The following is a 27,112-nucleotide window of genomic DNA, read 5'->3' as shown; positions in this document are numbered from 1 at the left end:
GAGTGTGACAGTTGGCTGAATTGTTGGAGTCGGCAGGAGGCTTCTTTAAGGTGAGCTGGATGGTAGCCACCTTGGTGCAAGCCGAGAAGATGCCAGTTGATAACCTTAGATAGAAGAGAGGAGACAGGTGTGAGCAGGTAAGGGACACTCCCTTCTTTGACGCTGCAGTCCGAATGAGTCAGTGGGGGCCCAGGGTGCATTGTCCAATGGGAGAGAGGTCAGCAGACAGGATAAGGGTAAGGGTCTCTTTAAAGGAGGCAGGAGGTGGGATAGAAAGGAGGCAGTGAAGGGATGTCATATTTTAGAGACTTTTGGAGGTGAAGTCATCAGGCAAGAGAATGGCCTTGTGGGGGTCAAGCAAAGACTGGGGTCGTGCATAGCTTGTGAGGGCAAGAACAAAGGAAGGAATTAAGCCGTTGTTGTTATCCTCTCACCGGGCTCCTACACGCATCTCTCAAAGGATTTGAATAAAAGATGTTTTCTCTGGGTGCTTGGCAAGCCCCTTAACGGAACCTGAGCCCCAGAGAAGTGTCCCCTCCTGCCAAACCCTGGGTTTGTTTGTGCGTGGCAAAGTGACTGTGTGTTGTGGGGCCAGTGATTTAAGTGGGCCGGGGCCCGGCAGTCTCCAAAAAGTGGAGCTGAGCCGGGGCTCTGCCTGGGCCCTCCGGTCCCACCGCTACATTGGCGGGACACATTATCCTGCTGCAGCCGCAACGGGAGATGCGCCCGCCATGAAGTCAATCAAGCAGACAGGAGTGAAGACAGCCACAGTGACGCTGTGAGTGGCTGCCACTTCCGTCATTCATAGTAACTGCCTCTGCTGACCCTAACGGGTCAGCAGAGGCAGTTACTGTCCCTTTGTTTCCCCAGGTCGCCGAGGCGTCTTTAACCCTCTGTGAACCTGGGGATTCCTCGACATATTTCGAGGTTTATAAAAGATGGCTTGAATTGTGTACTTTTCAAGCCATCTTTTATAAACACCGAAATGTTTAAAAAGATGGCCTGAAAACTAGGCAAACCGTAAGGTCTGCACACCAATATATATAAATGTTATATATTTGTGTGCGTACCTTAGTATGGTGTGTGTACTGTGCAAGCCATATTTTCTAAACATAAGCATATGTAACATATTTTGCCATCTCTAGCCATCTTTTCTAAACATAGAATATGTGACCTATTTCTACGTTTAGAAAAGATGGCTTGCACAGTACACACACCATAGTAAGGTACGGACACAAATATAGAACATGTATATATATTGGTGTGCCGACCCTACGGTTTGCCTAGTTGTTCCCACAAGCCACGCCACCCCAAACGATTTCTTGCCCCACTTAAAGCCCTGGGTGGGGCCCAATGGTGCTTTTTGTGTTTCGGCCTCTGTAAGGTTTCATGCAATTGCATGTGGCCCGATACATGAATGAAAAAAGCTTTGTGAATCAGGTCCATTCTGTTTTTATTTTACTCGACGTAGCCTAACCTCATCCCCTCCCCCTGCCCTCTACCCCCCCAGCTCGCCACCTTGCTGAGTGGCAATGGCTGGTTAGGAAGGGGCAGGACACCACTCACCCAAAAAATAAATGATGCCCTGTTCTAGCTGGCGCGGGCACTCAAAAGCCCCTATGACCTCCTGCCCGCCACGCATCCGTGCCTATGCTGGCAGCACCACCCCTCCTCCCCTGCAGCTCTCAGAAGGACTCAGCCCGAGCTGCCAGCGCACAAAATTAATTGGGGCGGATGTGAAACTCGGAGTGCCGTGAAAGGCTCCCTGGGGGCCCGGCCTCTGACAGCTTATCTTCCTGCAGCCACGGCGCTCAGCTGGGCCTGGCAGCGGCGCATTAGCATCCAGCACTGCCCACCTTATCTGCTGCGCCAAGGAAGGCACCGAGCCATCTGCCACCGCTATACACGGACTTGCAGCCTAGCCCCGAGCGGTGCAGGGCGAGCAGGCCAGATAAGCAGATGGTCAGGGCACTGCAGTGCTCCAATGCACGTATGTGTCGACCCACAGCATTGCTCACATTTCGGGACCGCTAGCTCATACGAACATACATTTACCGCACTGCTGTGGACATGTTTAGCCCACTGCAGTGCCTATGTAAACCTGCGTGATCGTGCATTCTAGTTTGAATGTAGCATGAGGACGTGTGATGCACGCACCCTCACGCAATGTGAATAAAGGAATGCTGGCGCGCATGCGCCAGCCGTCTTACACGCTCTGCCGGAGAGCAAATAGCTATTTCCCCGTGTGGCTCCTCTCATCTCGTCGTCTGGGCGGGAAAAGCGGACATCTCATTAGAGGCATCCCTACCGTGGCGACAAAGGTGGGGAGAAGGGGCTCTTTCCTAAGCTGGGGCACAACGAAACCTACATTTCGTGGGTGAGGGCTAATCCTTCCAATGGTGGGAGAGGCACTAGCGTCAGAGATGGTGGGGAGGGGCGAATTTCTGGGTGTGGGGGCATCTAACGTCTTAATGCATTCTAATGAGACCTTTCTGGTGCGGCGCCAGTGTTAGAAGCAGTTAAAACTCTCCTTTAAGTCTAAAAGCACCCACTTAAGGTCTGCTGTGAGAATGGGCGCTTTCTGTCCCCTCTCTACCCTTCCAAGCACTCCCCTGGCATGCATGCACTAACCCCACATCACGATTTCAATTGCCTAAACATCTATGCATATGAATGCAGGTGCTAACAGTGAAACGCTTTGTGTTAGTAATTGCTGGGCCTTTGTTTACAGCAAAGCCCAGATGCTGTTTAACATCTGTGTTGTGTTATGTGCCACATCTTAGCTCCAGTTGACATAGCACAACATTTTTGTGTGGGATGGTCAGAAGCCCGGTCAGCTGAATGGTGTTGTGCGACTGTTCCTAATCCAGCCCGAATTCTGCTGCCCATGTCAGTGACACCCTGTACCCAGACCTGCCCCCAGACCTGCCCGCATTTGAAAATCAAAAACCCAGAGAGTTATGCCACCTGTGATCTGCGCACGCCTTGCACCTATCATTAGTATAGAATGACTTCACCCCACCCTAGACTTCACCACACCCTAGATTAAAAAAGGGGGCATTCAGTGTTTACACATTTTTTAATCAAAAATATGTAGATCAGGCACAGTGAGAAAACATGATTTGGCCAGGATCAAACACTTTAGCTAAGTGATGAAGCCGGTATTCGAGACCAGTCTGCAATGAAAGCAGTTCACGCATATCTTCTCAGGCATAGTTGCTAGGAGCATTTGTTAATGTTTGTTTTTTAAGATTCCCTTGTATAAAAAATAACCAGCAGAATAGAAATCCCAATAAAACAGCACACGAAATATACATCTTTAAAAACAGTATAATTGTCGTTCCACCCACCCCCTTGAAGAGGAACTCAATTATCAGAATGCAAAGTAATGCAAGTTTAAAAAAATGACATACGTTCTGCAAATGCGTTGTCAACAAAGCCCCATAACAAAGGATACTGTGATACGTGCGCCAGCTTTGTTAATGCAGGCATCCAGATTATTTATACGTAGTGTGAAGAAAATGTCGCATTCCACACTGTGCTTGTCAAAATAAGAAAGCGTAATGGAAATGAGGCAGTGCAAATGTTTTTGTCTTGAAGTAAGGCCCAGACGTGGAGATTTATGGGGAGATTCGTTTGGCCTTCCTGATGTAAATGGCTAATGCCCCCTCAGCTCTTATTTATTTATTTATTTATTTATGTATTCACATTTGTAGAGCGCCACAGGCATCCTCTGTTCAATGCACTGGGGAAGGCAGCTGCCAGGCCGCATTTCATAGCATCCCTGACCATTCTGGAGGTGTCATGCTCTTCCCCGGAGTAGAGCATGAAAACCCAGGCGTTCTGGGAAAAACCCGCTGGTTAGGCAGGTCTGCGGGCTGCAGCACCTTGGTACCGGCCACGCGTGGAAACACCGCCCAGGCTGAATCCACCGAGGTGGGAATCGGGTGCTTTTACACACCACCCGGCACTTGGTAGGGGGCCACCACTGGGCTAGCCATGGACAGTGCTCTGCCTGAAGAAGTCAGAGGAACATCTGTGCTCAACAAAGGTAGCAGCACCGACAAGAAGTGGCCCTGCGCCCCAACTCCACACACACCAATGTCCAAGATGATGGCCAGAAGCACATATAATGTGATTTCTGTGGGGCGTTCATCGCGAGCAATGAAGACGCCAAGCAATCTGGTGTGGTGTCCTGGCCATCCACAATATATCCGTAGATCCACACACATATATTAAATGTCACAGTGGCACTGTTGCGCCTAGGGCCCACGTGGGCCATGTGGGTCGAGTGCCTGGTATGTATTTCGTAGCTACACATGAAAACAATGGCACTAAAATAATGCAGTTGTATGTCGCAGGTCAAGGAAATGCATTGAACATTCAAGACAATGCACCACATTAATACACCTTATACCGTGGCTAAAATGCTCTGGAGACATATTCCACCCTATTAGCCAATGCAGATTCTTTTGGATTCTTTCTTCCGATGAATTCCTCATCTATAATGTATCCCTGTCCCAGCGCAGCTGTTCTCCAGAAACCTTTCCGTAGCCGGTGGGTGCAGCACAGCTCTGTGTTGGCTCAGTTCGATGCTTCTATGCACCCCGTCCAGGTTATGATATCGGGGCCAGTATATATAGCGGCGCCGCGCCCGTTCCTTTTTTCTGTGCACTCTGTTAGCTCCTTGGGAACCCGCTCGTCGAGCTTTTATTTTTTCTGTTTAAAAAACGATGCCACGCTTACTCCGTCCAAGGCCTCAGGCTTCAAGTCGTGTGCAGATTGCCGCTGGCAGATGTCGGTCCGGATCGGTACCGGATTTGTCTATACTGCTTGGGTGAGGACCATGACACCCGAGATGGTGACCGTGCACCCGAAGGCCCTTCGGGAAAGGGCTGTGAAGATCTTCACATCCATCCACAAGGCGAAGAGTGAGGCTCCACGGTCTCAGTCGAGGATGCAGGGCACGGAACAGCGCCCCGAAGAACAAGCTAGATGTTCCACCTAAGGAAGAAGAATGCCTCAATGCCTCCCACATATGGCTCAGACGGTTAGAATGCACATGTATGTGAGGGGAGGAAGAGAACAAAGTCAGGGTGCAGCTTATTCAAGGCTCATTCTCTATCAAATAGCCCAGACAAGAGGAGAGAAACTGGCACATTTATATACTCGGCAGATCCCACCAGCTGGCCAACAGGAGGGCAGCAACCATGGACAAAGCCATGAAACAAATCAATATTGAGAAGGTCATTGCAGTGACAAGACCCGCCCTCCTCCAGTGATAGGGCGGACCAAAAAGTACCGCCACCTAAATGCCCAGATTCTTGTTACTCATGTGCTGCAATGGGGCCACTCATGGATCACTGCCAGACGAAAGGCCAAACATAGTGTTTGTGAAGCGTGAAGGCTGCACACTCTACTCCAGAAGCCAAGACACTGTTAAGAGCACAAGTGGAAGACCTATAACCAAATATGTGATTCGTGGAAGGTTTTGAATTAATCTTAAGCACTGGCATTACTCCAGGAAACCTTCCACGTCACTATTTTTAACCCATGTGCGCCATTGCAGAAAGAAACTAGCCATGGGTTAATCAGTACTGGAACTGCCACCAATAAGAGCAGACCAGCGCGCACTGCAAGTCTACTTCCCCTCTGCACCGAAACGCAAGCAAGGCCAGGCATATTTTGACCTTGTTAGGCCTCATCATTGAAGTGAAGCTTGGTTTCCCATGGCAAAGCTAGTAAGGGACCCACGTCTGGGCATTCCCTCTCTCACTTAGGGAGTCAAATTATAACCAAAAGAATATGATGGGTTTAAGGTTTCAAATGAATCCTTTAACAATGGCATAGCTCTGGGCAACCTTCAACACCACCGTGTTTAGCCTGTCTGTGCCAACCATTGCAGAAGGAGACCAGTCATATGCAAATCAGTATTAAAGCTGCCACAGTAGAGAGCAGACCATCCCGAATGTTTAGGCCACGTCCCCTCTGGACAGTGACACAACTGATAAACAAAAGGTGGCCAGTTTTGATTATGCAAATCTTGATGATGTGCTAAGCTTATTTGAAACCTCCAAAGGACTGCCAAGCAGACTCCACATAGACAATAAAATACAACTGGTAGCCCTACAGTATCACAGATGTGTTTCATCTGAGAAAGCAAGATGAAAAAGAGCTTATCAAGCTGCTGACTGACGAAATCATAGAGCGGGTGACAGGCCGCATATTGTGGGTCTCCCCCATTGTGGTAGCCACAAAACCCGAGTAGGCCAGACAGCATAAGGATATACATGTACATGTGCCTCCTTAATAAGGTAATTAGTAGACATCATCATCCCACCAGCTACGGTGGATGACATACTTGCAAACCTTTAAGGTGCAAATTTGTTCCACAACCTTGGTTTAAATGCTGGCTACCATCATGCTATATTACACCCACACGTAAGGTACAATCTTGTGAACACATCAGGGACTACACCAGGGCAAAATATAGAATGTTGGCATATCATCAGCGGTCGAAGTAGTCCAGCAAATATGTTCATTTATTTTTTATGTTATTGTTTATTTATTTATTAGTTATTTATAAGGCGCTTGTACAACAAGACAGTGGGCCTCATTACAAGTTTGGCGGTCCGGAAATAAGAGCGTCTGTAGCAACCAACCGGTAACCTGTCCGGACCGCCAAACTAAGAGTTTTCCAGTAGTGCCACAGAACTCCCAGAAGGCCTGAAATGCCGGGAGTTCAGGCCCCTACCGGCAGTGTTTTCACTGAAGCACCAGCACCATTGGCAACAGTGGCAGTGCTTCAGTGACCCCATTCCTATGCAGTCCTATGGGACTCAACAGGAATGGGGATTTACCATTCCTGCCGCCTGCCATAATTTCCTGGCAGCATTGGAAGTCAGGCTGGCGAAAACAGTGTTACGGGGTTTCCGGTGACCCACCGCCTAACAGCAGGTTTTACCAGCAACCCCATGATGAGCCCTGGTGTTTCAAAGCGCCAGTGAGGATCTAGCTCGAGAGCAGCAAAGCGCTGTACAGAGTGTGGGTAGTCAGCAATTGGACAGGCATCTTTTAACAGTAGTGCAGTCTGTGCATCAGTATGTGTACCCATTGTAATTAGTCCTTGGTCAGGTGTTGTTGAAAAAGCCATGTTTTGAGAGATTTATGAAAATTGGATAATTGTGGGGGCATTCAGAGTCGACACTGGGATCGAGTTCCAGAGGGTCGGTATGTGACAAGAGAAGGATTATTTGCGGGTGCTCTCTTTGCGGGCAAGTGTTGATTTAAGTCTGTCAGTCGATACGGTGCCCGTGCAGTGTGCCACCAGATATGTGGAACTTAGCCGCCAGGTATGCTGGTGTGCTATTCATGACTGCTTTGTAGGTGATACATTCAGTCTTGAAGAGTATCCTGGTTTGGAGAGGAAGCCAATGTAGTTTGCGTAGTACGGGGGTTATTCAGTCAAATTTCCGTTCACTCGAAATAAGACGCGCTGCAGCGTGGTAACCTGATTTTAGGGGAGCCAAGTGAGCAGCTGGGAGCCCCATTAGGAGGGCATTCCCCCCATCGATATGCAAGACCACAATGGGGAAGTCCTGCGGCTGGATGAAGGATTTCATTTTGCAATGGGTGAAGTTTAGGATCCAGGCTGTTTGGGCCTATTTGGCTATTTGTTCCTGGAAGGACAGGCTGCTGTCAATGATGAAGCCTAAGGGTATTACTAAGCCTGAGAGTTGTGGATCAAATCCTTCAAGGCACATATCATTGAGCCATTGTTGGACAAGTTGTTGTTCAGCGGGCAAACCGATGAGGACAAATTCAGTCTTGGATGGTGAACCCTTAGGCCCTTTAAGATGAGGTAACACTCTACAGGATGGATGGGGATGGAGACATTTCTCAAACATCAATAATAAAACGGACTCAGGAAGTTGGCAAAAGACTTGGTCTGTTTTAATAACAATTATCTAAAACAGGGTGAACAACGGACATAGTCAGATGTCTGACAGCAAGAGCTCAACGTATTTCATAAAAAACACACTTACATACTAAAAACTCATCATCATTGACGTCACACTATATGGCAAACTAAGAAAACATATGTGAGACTGTAATTGGGTAACAGAGAATACATAGATATATTTTCTAAGGGGGTTGATGTTGTGTTTGGGTCTCTACTGCCAGGTGGACATCTCTGCCCGCCCCTAGTGCAAGTCATTGTGAGCGTCATCAAATGCACCATGTCTCACTGGATCTCTAAACTATAGGGCTCTTTGGTAGGTGTCCCTTTATAATTGGTTGGCGCTCTTGCACCCTTCTGGAATATTCCAATCGTTAGCAGCATGCAAGCTGGTACCCCAGGTGCTGGTGGGTTTGGCCTGGTCATGCCTCCCCACCCAATTAGCCCATCATCCATCATCACTCAAGCTATCTGCCATGAGAATAGTCTTTTGAACTTGGCTTTGCAAGTATCACTGCTCCTGTGAATTTAAGGAAGTGTGAGCACGACTTTATCTTCTGGTCTCGGTGCAGCTTGACCAAAGTCTATTTTCATCTGACCATATGACTGGAGACCACGTTTTGAATCGTTGTATTTAATGGTATTAAATGAATAAAACTTGGCACTCATTGTCCTTCCGCCATGCCTTAACAGGAGCTCGGCTCTCGCCTCTCATTCATTGGATCGTTTCATGATAATTAACTTGTTTTTTTGGCTGCCTTATCCCTTGACACTGGGCCAGGCAGACCTCCTTGAGTCTTCTTCCATCTCCAGCCAGGCTTATTCTGCTGCGCCACACTTTTCAGCACTTCTATTTACAGGGTCCAGTTTGCTCAAATACGATGTGGAACTTCCAGATTCCTGTGCATATATATACCTTGGCGTGCTCTTCACACGTGCAACCTTCATTCCATATATGAAAGTTTACTTGATTCTCACTTTGTGATCAGATTCTATATGGTCGGTTCACCTTCTCTCTTGTCATCTCTTCTGAGGTTGTCACTTTGCTTCATGTGACGTCACCAGTCTCTTCTTTCATCCATCTTCGCATGCTCTTCAAGGATCTTTCCCAAGAGGCTATCAGCTCTTCGTGGATACATAAAGAATGGTTTCCATAGTGGATACTTTACTTCAAAGGCTGCTCGTGTTATAGGCATCATTACAGGTGTCACCTTTGTCACTATTTCTGGGTCCCAACAGATAGGCAATTTAAAGGCAGGACTTCCGGTAGAGGCTTTTGGCTCCTCCTCTACACTGGGCTTAGTTTGAGGTAGGCCGTCGACATCCAGGACTGGGGGATGGCTAATTAATCATGCAGAAGAATGAGGTCCAGTGATTTGCAGTGTACAGGGAGTGCTGGAAGAAGTCAGAAATGTCAGCGAAGATGTACAGAGGCAGCTGTACACGTCATGTATAGAGCCTACCCCCTCACCTCAGTCATACTGGAAGAATAGCAAGAGAACACTGTGCATGACACCTGGTATCATCCTAATAACATATTGAAGGTATGAGAGACGGTATGCACTCAGACAACCGTACCAAATGTACCCTTGAACTGAGGCGGTAGACATGAGCCTGCAGACACCACTGGATATAGAAGAACTATAAATAAAGTCTGACTGAAGAGAAGTGATGCCACAAAAGAGGGAAGACACGTGTGCGCACTGAATCTGATGTATGTATGTCCAAAGAATGAAGATGTAACTAAAGAAAGGAAGTAAACATATATGCGAATGTGAAGAAAACCATATACACATAGACGATAAGTGACGAGATGTATATATGCAGAAACCCATGGTAGATAAGACAATGTAGAAGCTTGCCAAAGTAGGAAATAAAACATGACTAAAGCAGCCTTTTTGAGAAAATGGACATCAGCATCGAATAATAGTAAGCAAGAAATCTCGAGGACAGAGACCAAGGCTGCAGAGCTGACAGGCGCTGCAATACAGATCCGTGTTTCACTCAGGATCAAGAATGCCACAGCAAGAAGCGACTACAAGGAACAAAAGGAGTCGGAGAGGATAAGCCATGTAAGTAAGACGTATATCTTTCAGATTAAGTAAAGAAGTGAATAATTATGAGTGCCAAGCATTGAACAATCAAAGATGCACACGCAAGATGAAGCAACCAAGTCTCGAGAGGCAAAGAGGAGTAATAGTACCCAATATAATTGAATCAAATAGCACTAAATAAAAGGATAGAATGGACAAAATCATGGTCTCTTCACACGTGGTGTAAGACCAGAATACAAGGCCTATTCATAAAGCTCCAGATGAAGATAGCGATGTACCTTCACTTTCTTTTAAAGTTCAGAGTAAGAGAACGGCCAGCAAGGTCAACTACAAAGAGGAAGCCTTGGTTTAGGGCCTAACTGATGAGAGATGGTAGGTTAATTATCTAAGAAAGGCAGTTGTCTGACGTTCCCCTGGACCTGGGTTTTGTTGCTTACGTACTGCTAACAAATCGAATGTCCAAGGTTGGAAGAGAGTGCTAACCAATCATGAGGGTCTATGTAATGAGGGACCATTGACCATAGATAGAAGCCTATCCACTGCTGGTATTATGCTATTATCTGTATTTTACGTAGTGAGAGGTTGTTCAAGGTGTGCCTACAAGAGAAGGGGCAGCCAATGATGATACTAACACATATGAATTAGAGGTATATATGTTCCCTTAACCAATCCCTCCGACCAATAGGTTTTTACTGTTTGCTACATACAATGACATCATAGCTGACGTACATCGAGGTATAAAGCCTTTTGTGTAACTGAAATGCGCTGAGAGTGTGTGAGCTACAATTTGTTTGTTCGCCAGGTTTCCCTCCTTTATTGAATTGATAATAAAGTAGTATTTTGCTATATTCCTTGATGCTGTCTGGTTATTTGGACCAGAGATCATTTATTTGGTAATCCTATTCGGGACTTGGAATGCTCCAAGTGCTATTGCACAAAGATGTTCTGATCCATGCCACAATGGAAGACGAACACATGGCACCTTTGGCAAAGGTACAAGACAGGTTCCATTCTCAATGCTTGTCTCTAAACAAATCAAAATTGTCTTCAAGACCAAAATAAACTTTTTTGTATACATATTTCAGGCGTCCGATCTTCCTGCTGATCCTCAAAAGGTGAACGACGTCCGTCAGGCTATGGCATTCTAAAATGAGTCAGAGATGTGAAGTTTCCTGGGGATAGTGATTTATTGTGGAAGGTTCATCCCCAATTTGGCCACATTATTGCAACCTGTTTGCAAACTCACAAGAAAAAGCATACCTTGGATGTGGACAGCACTTGAAGAAAGCGCATTCCATTGAAAACACTAACCGTGGACACCACAATAGGTTTCTTCAATCCGAAAAGGTGCTCAGAGATCATGGTAGATGCTAGCCCTTATTGTCTCTGTGCAGTACTGACTCAAAATATGACAACAGGGGATACTCTCATCATTGCATTTGCAAGTAGAGCACTCACAGCAACTGATCAGCGTTATTCTGAAATAGAAAGAGAAGCTATTGCTGGCCTCTGCGGCTTCCGCTATTATTAAGTCGATGTGTATGGGGAACCGGTGGTAGTGGCCACAGGCCAGAAACCTTTACTGCCCATAGTGGCAGGCTCACCACTTCACTCTCCGGCTTGCATTGAGATCGGTAAGGGGCAGATAACCCTACAGACTATTTGTCCTGACATCATGGAAAAAGTCCCATAGAAGGAGGGGCAGAAGAAGTAATGGACAAAGAATATGCATGACCATTACATCTGCAGCAATTTCGACGACCATGTCCATGGCCGAAATAGGAGTAGCCCCCGCAAAGGATGGGTGTCTTCAGATAATCTTTGACACAATTCAGCCAGTTCCTTGGTAGCATGTCCTCAACGAATCACCTAACTGAAAGGAAAACGCAATAATGAGCCTACATTTGTTATGGGCAATTAACCAGGAGTGCATATATTCACCCAAAAATGTATATTGACATGCCATTGACTCGTAATCCCTGCAGTTTTAACAGAAACACAAATTATGCTACCACACAAAGGACACCGGGGCACAGCAAAAAGAAATGTAAGGATTTGTGAAAAGATGTGGTTTACACATATGAAAATTAAGGGGGGGAAGGTTTTGTATAGCTGTGTATGGTGTCTAGCTTCGGCGCAACAGAGCTCACTACGTCCAATTCAAGCTGCAGAATGTAGCACCAATCCCCGGGACTGCCAGAGCCTGGATTCTGTCAGGATAGAGCAGGACAAAGAGTTCATGATGGTTCTAAATGAATGATCTAGGAATCTGGATCTAGGTATCTTCGTAATATTGCTTGTTGCATCCGCCATGATACCGGCCCTAAAACGTATATTTGCCATCCATGGCATTCCGATGCCAGTACGCATGGGCAATGGGCCTCGAAGACACAGGTAAAGTTTCAGCAAATTCATGTCAACAACATTTCTCGCATAGCCCTAAGCCAAAATTGGAGACTAGAACAAAGTCTATACCGATTCCTTGGGGACTATTGTCAACGACACATTCCGGCACAGTAGCGGCACCGGCAGGTGCTCTCGTGGGACATGGGGCAATATCAAGCCACCTCACCAGAACCATTCGCTAGTTGAAAATGTGACCAATATTTGTACACATCAGGCAACCTCAGCTTTTCGCCACCCCCATCTTACCTGGTAATCATAAAGCTCTTACAGACAACCTCAGCGTTTCCTCCCAAGCCTTTTAAACGCAGAAATACACCTTCCTGGTTGTTGAATTTCTTACGCAGGTCTTATAAAAAGTTATATGTGACCCACTACAATTGCATGGAGCTTTATTCTACAGGTGTGCTGTTCTTCAGGGTTCCAGCTTCTCTTGAGGTATATACATAACTTTGGCAACCCTTGTGTTTATTGTATCTGCTCAGGAGTACTGCACTTACAGCGCATGCCTTCAATACTTGTTCAAATGTATGCATGGACACCCCGGAGTGAATACTACATTTAATAGTAAAATCCAGTGGGCAAAGTGAGCGGGAACGGTTAGGAGCGGTGTTCCACTACTTTTATTTTTTTACTGTAAACAGCTCCACTACTTTTTGCAACCATTTTCACCATCACAAATTGTTCTTTGTGAAGTTAAAGCAAGCTTCTCCACGTTACCACCTGATAGCAGTTACAGCTAAACTGAAATCTGTTTCAACTCAATTGGCTGTCAACCAGCATGGCTGCTACCCTTGAGAAATGTGATTCACGTGGCTCCCTTCCTCCCTACTCTGTCCCCGCCAGAGTCACAGTTCCGCTACTTTTTGGGTACACTTCTATCACTGGTTACATCTGTAGTTAGTCAGTGCCCCTCACCCTGCTGCTAGGCCTCTAGAGGGGTGACTACTGTGCTCTCATGACAGGTCCATGGCTGGCAATTCGGCCTGCTCTGCTTGCTCCCTTTGAAGTGATTTGCGTTTGGTTTATGGCTTTCTGAAAAGACCCAGACAAGCTTAAACGCGAATGCAGCCCATTGGAATGCCAGCCTAGTGGCTAAACAGTGGGCTTTTCTCAGGCCATCACAGGTGAGCAGGTCTAGGTTTCTGAAGGGGTCTCGTTAACATGCAGTTCACTACAGTGCCACAGTAAATATCTGTGGGGCGCTACAGTGCTCTTGTGTACAGTCCCCACCTTTCGTCTGCACTTATCAGATATACCCTATCTGACCAGTCATGCGCTTGCCACCTGCTGGCTGCACTACCACCTTTTCATTGCCTGTATTCATTTATTTATTTCACTTATTATGTATTCTTTTCTTTCCTCTGTTCTGCACTTTCCACTTCTCCCCCTTCCACACACTTTCCCCCTTTTCCATGCACGTGCGCGTTCTTAATGTCACTGGGCCTAGTAAGATTGTTGTTTTTTTTTTGTTTTTTTTCTCTCCCTTGTTCCCCTCCCTTTGCTCTGTCGCGTGTGTAGGAGCGTGATATAAATAAAATATATCATATAGGTCATTGCAGTGCCCCAGTAAATATGTATAGTTTATGGCCGTGCCCCTGTAAGTGTATATAGGGCATTGCAGTGCTCATGTGAACAGGCCTAGGACACTGCAGTGAACATGTACCCTTCCCTGTGGTCCGCTACCAGGTTATGGTGTGATTGAATTCAAAATGTTCTGGCAAGAAAACCAACTTTATTTCAGCATAGAATTGTAAAATGTTGCATAAATAGACATATTCAGCTTTTAAACTTAACAGTGCGGACGTCCTTGTGATGCTGGAAAAGTAGTCCTTGTAGAGTGAGTTGCTTAATTTAAATCACGTGTGCGCCATGGGGCACTGGTGCTGTGGACATGTCTTTGCAAAGCTACAGGTCACTGCAGCAATCCTATCAACATGTATAGGTCACGGCGGTACTCTTACAAGCATATTTAGGTCTCAGTGTTTCTGCAGCAAATCTGTATAGGACAGAGCAGTTATTTATTTATTTATTTATACCTTTGTAGAAGCGCACTAAACCATAGGCATCAAGGCGCTGGTTACAGTACCAGGACAGTATGTGAGGAAGGGATCGGGGATGGGGCATCAATTGAACAGCCAGGTTTTTAATTGTTTTATGAACGGCCAGTATGAAGGTTCAGGGCGCAGGTGGAGTGGTAGCGAGTTCCAGGGGTGGGTGGCTGTGACTGGGAAGCTATAGTCCCATGCTCTGGTCAGCTTGTAGCTCGGTGTGACGAGTTGGTGGCTATAGACGAGGTGTAATGGGTGGTCCTGGTAGGCGGTAGATGAGGTGGAGGGATATGGTGGTGGTGTTGGGCGAAGTGGAGAGTTTGAAGCAGAGTGAGTCGCAAGCAGGGCGTGAGCTTGTGGGGATGGGTCTGATGGGGATTGCTTCCCTGTAAATAAGGGCGACACCGCCTTCCGTATCCGATGGGTTGTCGAATCGGAGGACAGAGTAGCCTGGGGAATGGCTATGGAGATAGCCGGATCAGCTGCTGAGTGGAGCCAGGATTCTGTGATAGCAAGTAGGTCAAGGTTAATGCACGTAATGAGGTCTCTAATGTCAGTAGCATGGGCAATGATGGATCTGGCATTGATGAGGATGCAGGTGAAGGTGCGGCGGGGTGTGTCCTAGAGGCGACGGGACAGGTAGGGGGGGTCGGAGGCAGGGAGTAGTCAGGGATGGGAGAGGGTCTCGGGTGCGTGAGCAGAGGCGCGTGTTCCTGACGTGAGCTGGGAGTGGAAGTTAACTAGGCAGCAAGGGTGGGGAGGAACTGGCTGAAATCCTGAGTGGGCCTTTGCATGGGTTTGCGGTTTTATGTGGATGAGTGGGTGAGGGGAGTGTGCTGGCAGACCAAGAAGAGGTTAGCGGAGGCAGAGCAATGATATAGTTATTTATGCTGGGGTGAGGAAGAAAGCGTGTAGGGTTGACAATGGCGGGGCTACGTCTTGGGAGGAATCGTGTGCACTGAGGGAGGGGGTGGGAAGGAACCAAATTCCTGTTAGTTGGGGGTCTCTTATATTCAGGGCCGGACCCGCACGGACCAGCAAACATATATAGAACACAACAATCTTAAAGTAAACATGCATAGGCCACCATATTGCTCTAGTAAACATGTACCTGTGACTGAAGTGCTCTTGTGGATATGCATAGGTCACTGCAGCGCTCCAGTAAACTTGTATAAATCCCTATGGTCTCCATGTGGTCACTGACACTTCACTCAAGCGGTAACGTGAATATAGATAGTTCACTATAGTGCTTTGCTAAGCATGGCTGTAGCACTGCAATGCTCCTGATGTAGAAGTTTTCCGCTACAAATAGAAAGGCCACCACAAAACCCCAGTGAACATGTAAAGTTTACTGCATTGCTACAGTGAACATGTAGACAGCACTGCATAATTCACTGGGGTGGCCATGTTAACACACATGCCAGTAAAATGCTTCGTTAATTGCGGGTAGCACACTCTTATAATCATTTACACATTTATATGATATGATAGTTTATTTATACAGCGCCTATACACAATGTGTTTTTCAAAGCGCTTCAAGGCATGGGAGGGAACAAGTGAAAATACAATGACGTTCTTACAGGCCATGAACAGTAAGGATGTGAAATTAACTATCGTACTCGGCCTGAGGACATTTCAGATAGTGCAAGAGCTAAGACATAGATGAGGAAGAGAGTGGGGAGACTGGGAAGGAAATGGAAACAGACAGGCGACTACCGTACTAGGCCTGATGACATTTCTGGTAGAGCCGGAGAAAAACAAAAGGTGAGGGTGAGGGGTGCAGAAAGGGAGGGGAGGAACAAAACAAGCGACTATCGTACTAGGCCTGACGACATTTCAGATAGTGCTCGGGGGGGGGGGGTGGACAAGTAAAGGGAGGGGGGAGGAGGCAAAAGACGTTGCTATCATACTAGGTACAGGGACAATTCTGATAGAGTAAGTGCATAGAAGAAAGTAAGGGGAGAAGGGGAAGAGGACAGAACAGAGAGTAAGAAGTCAAAAAGAGTGGAGAAGCAAGAGGGGATAGCGAATACAATTGCAGAAGTCAGTAGTAACACATAATGTTGCAAGCCAGGATACAAGATGAAGATGGGAACAGCATGATTCAGGGCCACCATACGAAAGGGTGACGCATCGTGAATCAATGAAGTCCATAAAAGTCAAATCCAGCATTGGCCACAAGACGGCGATGGCGAAACCAGAATGTATCCTGACAGACTCCTGCAGAAGTAGGCTGGAGAGGGGAAAGAGGGAGCAGGGTAGAAGAATCAAGCAAAACGGGCAACACCTGTGTGCGAGAAGGGGTGGGGTGCATCTGCAACTGCAGTGCTCCAGTAAACATATATGTCCCTGCAGTGCTCCAGCTCCTCTCCATGTGCCTGTGTGCACAACGCCTCCTTGGTGTTCATGTTCACACATATTGGAGGGTTTGTTCATTGCATGGTGAAATATAAGCTGCGATTGAGATATTTAGAATAAAACACTTCTACATTTGAATTAGATTACATAATTTAAGTTATATGTGTCTTTTGGAGAAATGTACCATTATTCACACTAGTACTAACGTAAAAATCTGATTAGACCTGGAAGGCACACTCTCAGCCGCAATTAACACCTTTTGCATTGTAAAACAAGGTTGCCCGCTAGCGTCTATTATATTTAATTTGTTCATTTCCAACATTGGTCATACGATTGACGGAGTATCATCTTTTCCACCTAACATCAATAGAAGTCACGTGAGCTGGCTTCTATACGCTGATGATTTGATCTTACTTGATGTTACACCTATCGGACTTCAGCGGAAATGGATGCCGTTGAAACGTATGCAAAGAACAATGCCCTGAACTTTAATAAAAATAAATGTGAGATACTAGTGTTGCAGAATCTTGTAAAGCATGAGAGAACAAATAAGAAAAAGTTCATATGGCATCTTGGGTCTGAAAGTCTTAATATCGTGACCAATACCAGATACCTAGGAATGACGATTAACTCGAACATTGATAATAGTCCTTGGGTTGAAATGGTGAAAATGAAATTCCGTCAACTGGCATGTCGGGCATCAATTCTTAACAAGAAATATGGAAAGTTTTCACTAAAACCAGTGATTAATTTCTACAACCTGAAAGCAGTTCCGGCACTAATATTCGGTGCTGAATGCGCCTTTGGATGTCCTTATGATGTTTTGACACACTTGAAAACATATTCTGGACTAAGGTTCTTCAGCTTCCGAAAGGTATTCCAACTGTATGTCTTCGATACGAGTTGGGGCTCATATCTATTCATGCGCGAGTTTGCTGGAATATGCTGGCACTCTACGACAAAACATCTATGGATGTGGTTGTCCCCCAATTCAAGATGCTACATAATCTTGGAGATGATAAACCGGGACATGTCACTACTTTATGGGTACAACGATGTGAAGCCTTGCTCATGGAATTAGAAATTAAGATTTCAACTTTACATCAAAATCCGAACAAGGCAAAAATTAAATTATGGAGAAGTGATTGGATCTCAACACAAGGGGCCTCATTACGAGGTAGGAGGTAGCCATGGTGCTGTTAGCACCATGGCTATCCCCTTACTGCATTCTGAGTCCGGGTTCCTGAAATAGGGACTTACCGGGTCATACCAACCTTGGAGGACCCGGTAATTCCCCATTCCCAATTCCCATTCGAGCCCCCATAGGGCTCAATGGGAATGGGGATGGAGCTAATAACGGTACCGCAATTTGCGGTACCGTTATTAGCTCTGAAGTCCCTTAACGGGTCGCTTCCATAACACCTGGTAAAACCAGCCGTTAAGGAAGGGACCCGCTAAGGGACCTCGGAATAGGGTGGTAAGGGATTACCGGCACTGGTGTCCTTACCAGTGCCGGTAATCCCTTACCTCCTACCTCCTAATGAGGCCCAAGATCTCAGAGCCAAGAACAGGCTGATGAAAGATGTGCCATGCGAGGCGAGAGCCTTTAATGAACGATTAAAACCTATGGAAGTCTTTCCTGACTCTCGGCGTAGATCCTTATTTCTAAACTTCCGACTAAATATCTTCAGAACAAAGGAAAGATTAAGCATGTGGACACAAGATCCTAATAGGGATCTAATATGCAGATTTTGTACAAAAAAAGTGGAAAATCTGAAACATCTTGTACTGTACTGCAGTGCTCTTCAAGAGCTGAGATCTAAACATCTTGCCTTAAACATCAAACGTCATCCGTCTTTGAGCAGTGAAGATTGGTGGAAGATGATGTTCAGCGGACATGACAGAAAACTCATCTATGCTCCGACCAACTTGCTCAGTGACTTAAGAGTTTTACTTGTAAACCCTAATGATGGATGTGACTAAGTAAATCTGATGACGGGAACTACTTACGTGGTTTATGGTAAAGAAAAGGACAGTAAACTAGATCCCAAACGTGATATTGATTTGAATCTCTAATTTGACATGATGGGAATTCATGAGATGGGATATAAGTTTGTACTTTTTATGTTTCTTTGTATGTTTGTATTTTTTAAAGGTTTGAATAAACCGTACAAAAATAAAAAAAGAAAGAAAAAAAAAGGATTGTACCATTATTCTCCTGATCGTGTGACATTGGTTAATTAGGCAACATATCAGTGGGAGGCTCAGGTGGGAGTCCTTTACTCTCCCAGGGGGCCCGTGATATTATCAGTTTTAAATGCAATTATGAACATAAGTAGGATGGGTATGCGGTCCTGAAGAAGGTATTATTTGATAATGTGCCGAAACATTGCAAGTTATATTTATAATACATAGAATGTACATTTTTCCATACAACATTCTTGCACGTAGACCATAAATGTTCTTGTTTCTATGATCATACCTGTGCTTTTTTTGCACTAAATTGTTGTATTTACTCAGTCCCTAAATAGATTGCTTTGCCAGTATAACAATGCTTCTTCTGTAAAATTGATTTTGAAGTTATTATGATTTATTTTTACCATGTTTGCTTTTGTTTGCACTGAATTAGCTTAATCACATACTCAGTTATGAGGATCGATGCCTTTTAGTATAACCAGTTTCTTATTATGGCCGTTGGGTATATGGGCTCTGTCATGCCTTCCTAAATGTAAAAAAAAATGTCTGCTAGTTAATTCATTTGAGAATCCTTTGTGTTTCGATCTATGTAATGCCGAGTGATTTTTCATAAGTGGGTTTTGTATAATTGGATGTGAATGTGTATACAGTTTTCCCTTTTCTTATTGTTCTCTTCCTTTAAAATACATTTGCGAATATCTTAGTCCCCCCCCTCACCCCTCAAATGTTTATTTAGATTCACATTTTGGTGTCCAGTCAGTGTTTCAGATGCAATGATGTCCAACATATAAATTAGTTGAAAGTGTTTTATTAGGAATAATTCTATTTAACATATACAAATAGGAGCATCCTTTTTGGTTAACGTCTTTGTTTGGTCCAGCTCCTATTTGAGGTAGGGTTTTTGCCTGTAGTAAGTTCTACATGGTCACACATGTGACATTCTCAAAGCTCCTGTCTACATGTGTTGGTTACATTCTGAGACTATATCCGCCCTGTGTCATGAGGGAAAATGCATGGCAGTGTGAGACAAGTGGCCCTCTTGCATTTCATCCTTGGAGATGAGGTCATCTAATTCATCCTATGCACACATATAAGGTCCCACAGGTGCCATTATACACACATTAAAGTCCGCTCAAAGCTTTACTGGCCCAAGAAGTGTCCCCCATTTTTCCCATAGCATGTAATTGGTCCCTCTGGGGTTGTTTTTCAGTATTCCTGACTTGCCTCCATCTAAAATCCATTTCCTGATTGTGCTTCCTTACACAGCTGAGCTTCCAGCGCAAGATCGGAATCATGTACTGCAAGTCTGGCCAGAGCTCGGAGGAGGAGATGTACAACAACGAAGAGGCCGGTCCGGCTTTCCACGAGTTCCTGCAACTCCTAGGGGAGGAGGTGCGACTAAAGGGCTTCGACAAGTACCGGGCCCAGCTCGACAACAAGAGTAAGCAATGCTGGGGTCTAACAGTGGGTAGTGACACACACTGTGGCAATTGGGGCAGAAGGAGACGCTGCTTAGTTTACTACAGCAGAGGGAGATGATATCTGGGGTAATTACGGGCTGAGTGATTGTGTTGGGAATTGCAGTCTCTTAAAAAGCTACCTGGGTTAAGTAATACAATGAACAGAATCTACTGGAGAAACACAGCCAAGCGAGCAGCTGCATGGGTCCACGCTAGACAAGACTCACACTGTTGGGTGTGTATCATAAAGCAAAGAGCCATTGAACGGACTGGAGTGTGCGGGGCGGACTGGAGTGCATGGAACGGATTGGAGCACATAGAATTGTGTGACTTACATGGAATAGTTTGGAGTGCAGGGAACGTTTGAAAGAGCATATAACCCATCATATCACATCACCACGCTTACTCTCTTCTTTACACCACCACTCAACTAGAACACAGAGATACTATGACACCATTCGGTATAACTGTTCTTATACCAACATCTGCCGCATACTCCCCATCACTCTAAGTAAACACTGCTGGTTACACACCCCCCTGCCAGGCGTTCTCCTCAGGCCTAACGCAGCCACATTCGGTCTTTATAAATCCTGCCTGAACGAACACATACTCCTGATCTCTCAACCACCACACCTACCGCTAAGAAGCAGCTATTACACAAATTCCGCACCAGCTGCACACATAGCCGGTGCTCACACGCACCTTTGACTCTTTCCTCTCTCTCTACTGACTTGAACTCCGGTTCCCAAGGGCGTTCAACCTACCAGCGCCTTCAGACCATACCAATGGTACATAAGGCGCTATATAAATGCAAAGTAACATAACATAACATATATGAGGAAGTAAAAGTCAGGAGCAATAATGTTGGCGTAATCAGCTAACTGTGGTACATTTCAAGACTAGTAAGGACTGTTTGGGGTCATTTCATTCCGATGAAAGCTGCACAGTAATTGAAGTCAGTGCAAGAGTCGGTCGTACTGATTACCTGCAGTTGTGTCAGGAATCTTTTTTCCCCACCCAAAGAAGATCTTCACCAGACTTCGGTAGCTTGCCTTACAAATTCCTAAATGTTAATTCATCAAGGGAACCCTTTCCAATCACCCACCACTTCCATGACCAATCTGCATCCAGTACGGCACTACAGAGGTGACAAAGCCAAAGAAATAATGGGTAACGCTGATGACTGGGTGCCTACCTTGGCTGTAAGATCGAAACATGAGGCAAGCCATCAAATGGCCTATAACTGGCATCCTGCTTCCCAACCTCTCACAAAGAAAGACAATACTTGCCAACTAGCACAATTCTGTTTGAGAGATGATGACCCAGTCGTGTTTGTTGCCCTTTGCATTCTGGAACTTGTAGTCCTGGATTTATAATGCGGGAATCCAGGACTAGAAGCCACAAAATGCAAAGAAAAACTAGGACTGGACAAGCATCGTAAAAATGGAAAGGGGTATATGTTTGCATGTGTGCAAGGCTCATACTTGGCACCAACCGCCCCATCCAACAACAAGACAAGACCCACACATTTCAATCTGCCCCCTGAACACATAACCCATACCTGACTTCCTGCCTCCCCCACCTCCCAAGACAAAACTCCTATCTGGCATTCTGTCTTGGAGACCTTTGACTGCATATCTTATCAGCTCGAACTGTTAGAAGTATGTGTTAATGTATGGCTATTTTTTTTTAGTTGAGAAATTACTTGGAAGAGTGTACAACGCGCATTACATTACAACCAGACATGTAAATCCTTGTGTTAAGCAGGAAAAGCATGAGTGTAGCTTTGCTTTGCCCTTCCTGAATGGAAGACTGCAGGTACCAGAATGCAAACAAATCGCCTGGATGAACATTTTGTGACATTGTCACATGTTTGTAGGCATTGTTTGCCAGTTATTGTTCATGCTGTGTAGACAATGTAATTTTCCAGAAAAAAGTAAACCCTTTTTTGTCCACGTGAAACAGGTTGGCATGGGCAATGGCAGTTCGTTGTAGTGCATGCTGAAGTATTTGACTTGATTGAGGACTATGCGTATCTCTGCTAACGACCCAAGGGTCATCTAAGCGCCAAGGAAGCGCAAGCATAAACCAAAATAAAGGTTCTGTCGAAAAGGTGGTATAAACTAGAAGAAAAGGGTCTTTAACCTTTTCCTAAATGTCATCAGTGCTTCAAGTGGAACAAAGTCCCAGAGAGAGGACGCCAGAACTTGAAACAAGCGTCCCAAGGTTCCTGACTGTCTGAAAAATGGCACCAAAACCAGAAACTGATTTTTAGATCTTAAATTTCTCAAGGGGATGCCATTGAATCAAATCGTACATGTACTCAGGAGCTTTCCCAAACAGGCCTTTATGAACCAGGGTCATGGCCTTAAACTTTACCCTGGCTTCAACAGGGAGCCAGCGCAATCCTTTCATCACTGGTGGCATTTGACCCTTCTGAGGTGGGTTGGTCACAATACGGGCTGCCGAGTTGAGAAGACTTTGTAGACGTTGTGTAGCTTTCTTGCTAGAAGAGGTGTTTGGGCACCAGAGTTTGAGTCCACTAGCGCTACACTTGGATACTTTCTTGTGTATTTATTTGAAAACGTAAATTTTACTGATTGGCTGCGAGATCATGGGTTGTGGAGGCATTGTCCACACCTGTTTTTCGATTAAGTACTTGGTTGTTCCCATATACTGCGCGCATGAAAAAAGGGAAATTGTATTCTTTATGTCCTTGTTTGTAAACCATTGTATACTTTTTATTGTTAGGATGATTAAGTGGTCAGCCGACAAGTGTTTCGGCCTCTCAGGGTCTTGATCAAGGCTAACAAGTTTGTGGCCATTAGCCGAATGTTGGGGTGGATGCCTTCCACTGGTGGTCCTGATCGGCTGTATAGAGTTGGGCCCCACTGGGCATAAGGTGTGGCCGGTTGGCTTGAAGCTCTTTAGTGATGACGTCCGGATGGCACTGTGGGATGGGAGCTTTCTTGTTAGCTCCCAAGAATAGGTAATTCCAATAATCAAGCTTGGCCCGGGTTATGATGGCCTGGGTTATGATGGCAAGGTTTTGAATGGAATGAAATGGGCACAGTTGTTTCAGCCTCATCAAATGATAAGAAGTGCTGAAAACGGCATTAGCCCGTGCATGGACATTTCAACATCAAATATGAGGCCAAGAGATTTGACCTTGGTAGCCATCCTAATTTACTCTTGTGTTAGACACACTAATACATAGTCTGCTTGCACCTTAGCACTAAACTGGTCTGCTTGGCTTGGTTCAGACTAAGCAAGTTTTCGTTCATCCTGGATTGAACTAAATTGAAGACTGACTGGATAAGTGCATTGGTATTTTCAGAGGTATCTGGTATCTAACACAAAATCGTTGTATCGAATACATAGTAATGAAAAATAACCCTGGCCTTACCTAACAGATTGCGCAGGGGCTTAATGTACAAATTGAACAATCGTGGTGGCAATCATGAACCCTGCGGTGCCCCGCAGGAGTGAGGGGAGACAAAGGATTTGAAACCTTTCACGTTACCTGTGATGGATCTTTACGTTAGCAAAGAAGAGAGCAAATTTCGTGTTGGAAGATCAGGCCCTAGTTGTAAGAAAAAAAGGACAATTTGAAGTTGGTCGATAATTCGAGCAAACTTACGGTTTACAGATAGGGCTTTTTCAAAAGTGGCGTATCCCAACTTCTTTTCGACATAGTAGGGATAGAACCCTGCATAAAGGAGGCATTCAGGATGCTTGTTGGCAGCAGAGTTTCAAGGTGATATTTAATTACGTGCCTTGGACAGGGATGTGTAAGGGATTTAATAATTATATTGCAAAGATCATTAACACCAATCGGCTGCAGGACAAACGTATGTGAGGGGGACTCCCTGGGCGTAGTTATCATGTCCACAGAATGTCTCATGAATGGTATCGTCTTCTCGGCTGAAGACATTTTATTTTGTATGTCAGTGAGTTCGTCAGTGAAGTAAGTATGTAAGCCGTTGCACCAATTGCTTGATGGAACAGGGCATACATAGGCACGACTGGGAGTACTTAAATGCAATAGTATTTTAAATAATATTTCAGAAGTACTGGCGGCTGGCTCCATTTGTGAGTTGAAATGGGGTTTTGGCCTAAAAATACCCTTTTTATAGATTTGGCATTGGTTTTTCAGCTCAGTATAATGCAGTGGGGTAGTGTTTTTAGATCACTTCCTCTCTGAAGCCCGAACTTTGGTTTTGAGAGCAGATCTCTCTATTGTAAACCATGCCTTATTGCGTTCATGGCAAGATGATGTGTAACATTTCAGAGGGACTTTGGTGTCCAGTGCGGCCCTGCCCTCTGTCCACATTGGACAAATTGAGCAAAAAGACTGTGCGCCACTGGCCATGATCTTGCCGGCTGGGCTTCCTTCAGCCGTGTCCACTGTCCTTGCTGCACCAAATAGCCCATAAGGCCCTGGCCAAGGGGCTGGGCTGCACATGTTGCACCCTGGGTGACTATCCCCCTATACTAATTATAAATATATATATAAAGAAGTAAACATTTCAAGTTGAAAGGTAGTGCACATTTTAAGTCCAGTGTGTGTGTGTGTATATATATATATATGTATGTATATATATATATATATATATATATATATATATATATATATATATATATATATATATATATATGCACACAAGATTTGCATGGAACCCACCTGCTTTTAATCTCCTCATAAAAGGCATGCAGATTCCACAGCAATATATTCCAAATGCTTCTGTAAAGTATAACTTGCAGACAGCATTTACATTTGTTTTTAATGGGGATTACAAATGAGAAGTAAAGGCAATTTTGCCTAGTTCCACTCTTTTTTAAACTCCTTTTTTTCGTAAATGTTTACAGTTGCAAGCAGGGGATGCAACAACACGTAAGTACTTATGTTGGTGTACACCTTCATATAATTAACATTTCATGCAAAAACTGACCCGCATGTTGTTTTAGCATACATTTTAGTTTTTTGCGACCTCCTCCTTTTGTTCCCTTGTAAATACATCCCACAATTACTGCAAAATGATTGTGATTTTACATCGAAATTACGATAAAATGACTTACATTGATGGAAAACAAGGTGGTAGTTTTTAATTTCTGAAATGTCTGTTACTGCAATGCACCATGGGGGATATCTAAAGATATTTTTTAGCCAGATGCACCCCTTTTCTGTCAAGTGTTTTAAAAAAAAACACTGGCCAAATTTACGCTAAACCAGAAAAGCACATCTGCAGCGCTTTGTGTCCAACTTGCTTCTTGTTTGCTGCAAATACAGGGTTCGAAATTGAGGTGAACTAGGAGCTATTTAGCTCCTGCTTCTAGCTCAGAAGAGCCGCATTAGCTTGAAAACAGCTAGGAGCTGCCTTTGGCTTCCCAGGCCAACTGGTGCATTACAAACATGCATATGTGATATTAACTTTGACATATTTGAGGATGCTTTTAAAGAAGAATTCTAGTACACATTTAAACATAATGAATCATACATAATGGACAAAAAGTTGAAGTGTGCATCTCGTGTGGAAGTTAGATTTGCGGTGCGCTGGGGACTCGCTCCTGGTTCCCCAGCAGTTGCTCATACCTACTGGGTTATTCCTGGCACCCTGGGGCTGGTTTTATCTCCTGTTTATCAAATCTTAGTTTTAAGCAATGAAATATATCCTTCGTTTTTCATGGCATGGGTGTTAAATGGAAGCACCATTTATTGGATTAGGCCGAAATGAACTTTCTTTTGTTTTCTTAGTAACTTTCGAACTATTTAATGAATCTTAAAAAATGTCCAGTTTGGAGGGCACTGTGCCAGACATTTTGAGAAAATGTCATCCTAATCAGTCTAGCGGTAACATTGTATTAGCAACATAATTTTGTGAAAGGCCCATGCTAATTTGTTTAGTCTTAACTATCTGTGTCTGTATATTCTTTTGTATGCCTCACTACCTGTAATCCCCTCGTGGGCTGTCATCGGCCAAGTCATTTGATGGCACAAACACTCTCCCGGACTACAGCCAAGCCCTCACATGTCCGAGAATGGGGTTGATTGAATGATGGGCCCCACTCTCCTGGCCAACACACTCTTGCCCTCCACAAGTGGTGCTCCTGTTGCACAGCTCCGCCTGCCCACTCCTGCACCGAGCATCGAATGGTAGCAGATCCCTACCCCACAGGGACTGCCTGCTCTGCCTAACAAATCACCCGTATTTCCATCGCTACCCATGGAGAACTCCACCACCCGAACCCATTTAGCCCACCCTAAAAAACGCCCTTGGGCCCACCCATTATGCTACAGTGGCCATCTTAGGTTCGGGAAACCACAGAGGCCAACCCATCAAGACCAGAGTGACAAGCCTCTGCTCTTCCTGAACCTTTGCCCTGTACATATTCCGCCTATGCATCTATCCCATAAAACTTGTTGGGCCAAATGTGCCAGTGCCCAAACCCTCCCTGGGGGAAACTCGCTCCTCCATTTCTCGAGACCCACCTTGTCCATGTCTTATCCCCCAAGTACTCTTTGATGGAAGATTTGTGGCTTTAGGGTCCAGAATCTGACACGACCTGCAAACCTGCATCAAATTCTGTCCTACCCTAATGTCCTACATCTCCTGAAAGTCTTAAAAACCC

The 27,112-nt window shown here is 45.1% G+C and overlaps 1 protein-coding gene across 6 annotated transcripts in view; it reads left to right on the top strand.

The window, feature by feature from the left end:
* The window catches only part of SIPA1 (signal-induced proliferation-associated 1), a 291,847-nt gene that overhangs the window by 193,165 nt on the left and 71,570 nt on the right, over positions 1–27,112 (top strand). For all 6 annotated transcript variants that reach the window (XM_069644837.1, XM_069644833.1, XM_069644834.1 and 3 more), the window contains exon 5: positions 20,289–20,463. In XM_069644837.1, the coding sequence (XP_069500938.1) occupies positions 20,289–20,463 (175 nt within the window). The remainder of the gene's footprint in view (positions 1–20,288; positions 20,464–27,112) is intronic.

The sequence above is a fragment of the Ambystoma mexicanum genome, chromosome 2p (assembly GCF_040938575.1).
Source record: "Ambystoma mexicanum isolate Mex_15411 chromosome 2p, UKY_AmexF1_1, whole genome shotgun sequence".
In the NCBI taxonomy this organism is placed as follows: domain Eukaryota; kingdom Metazoa; phylum Chordata; class Amphibia; order Caudata; family Ambystomatidae; genus Ambystoma; species Ambystoma mexicanum.
The sequence above is the reverse complement of the archived record's forward strand: the minus strand, read 5'-3'. Positions and strand labels throughout refer to the sequence as shown.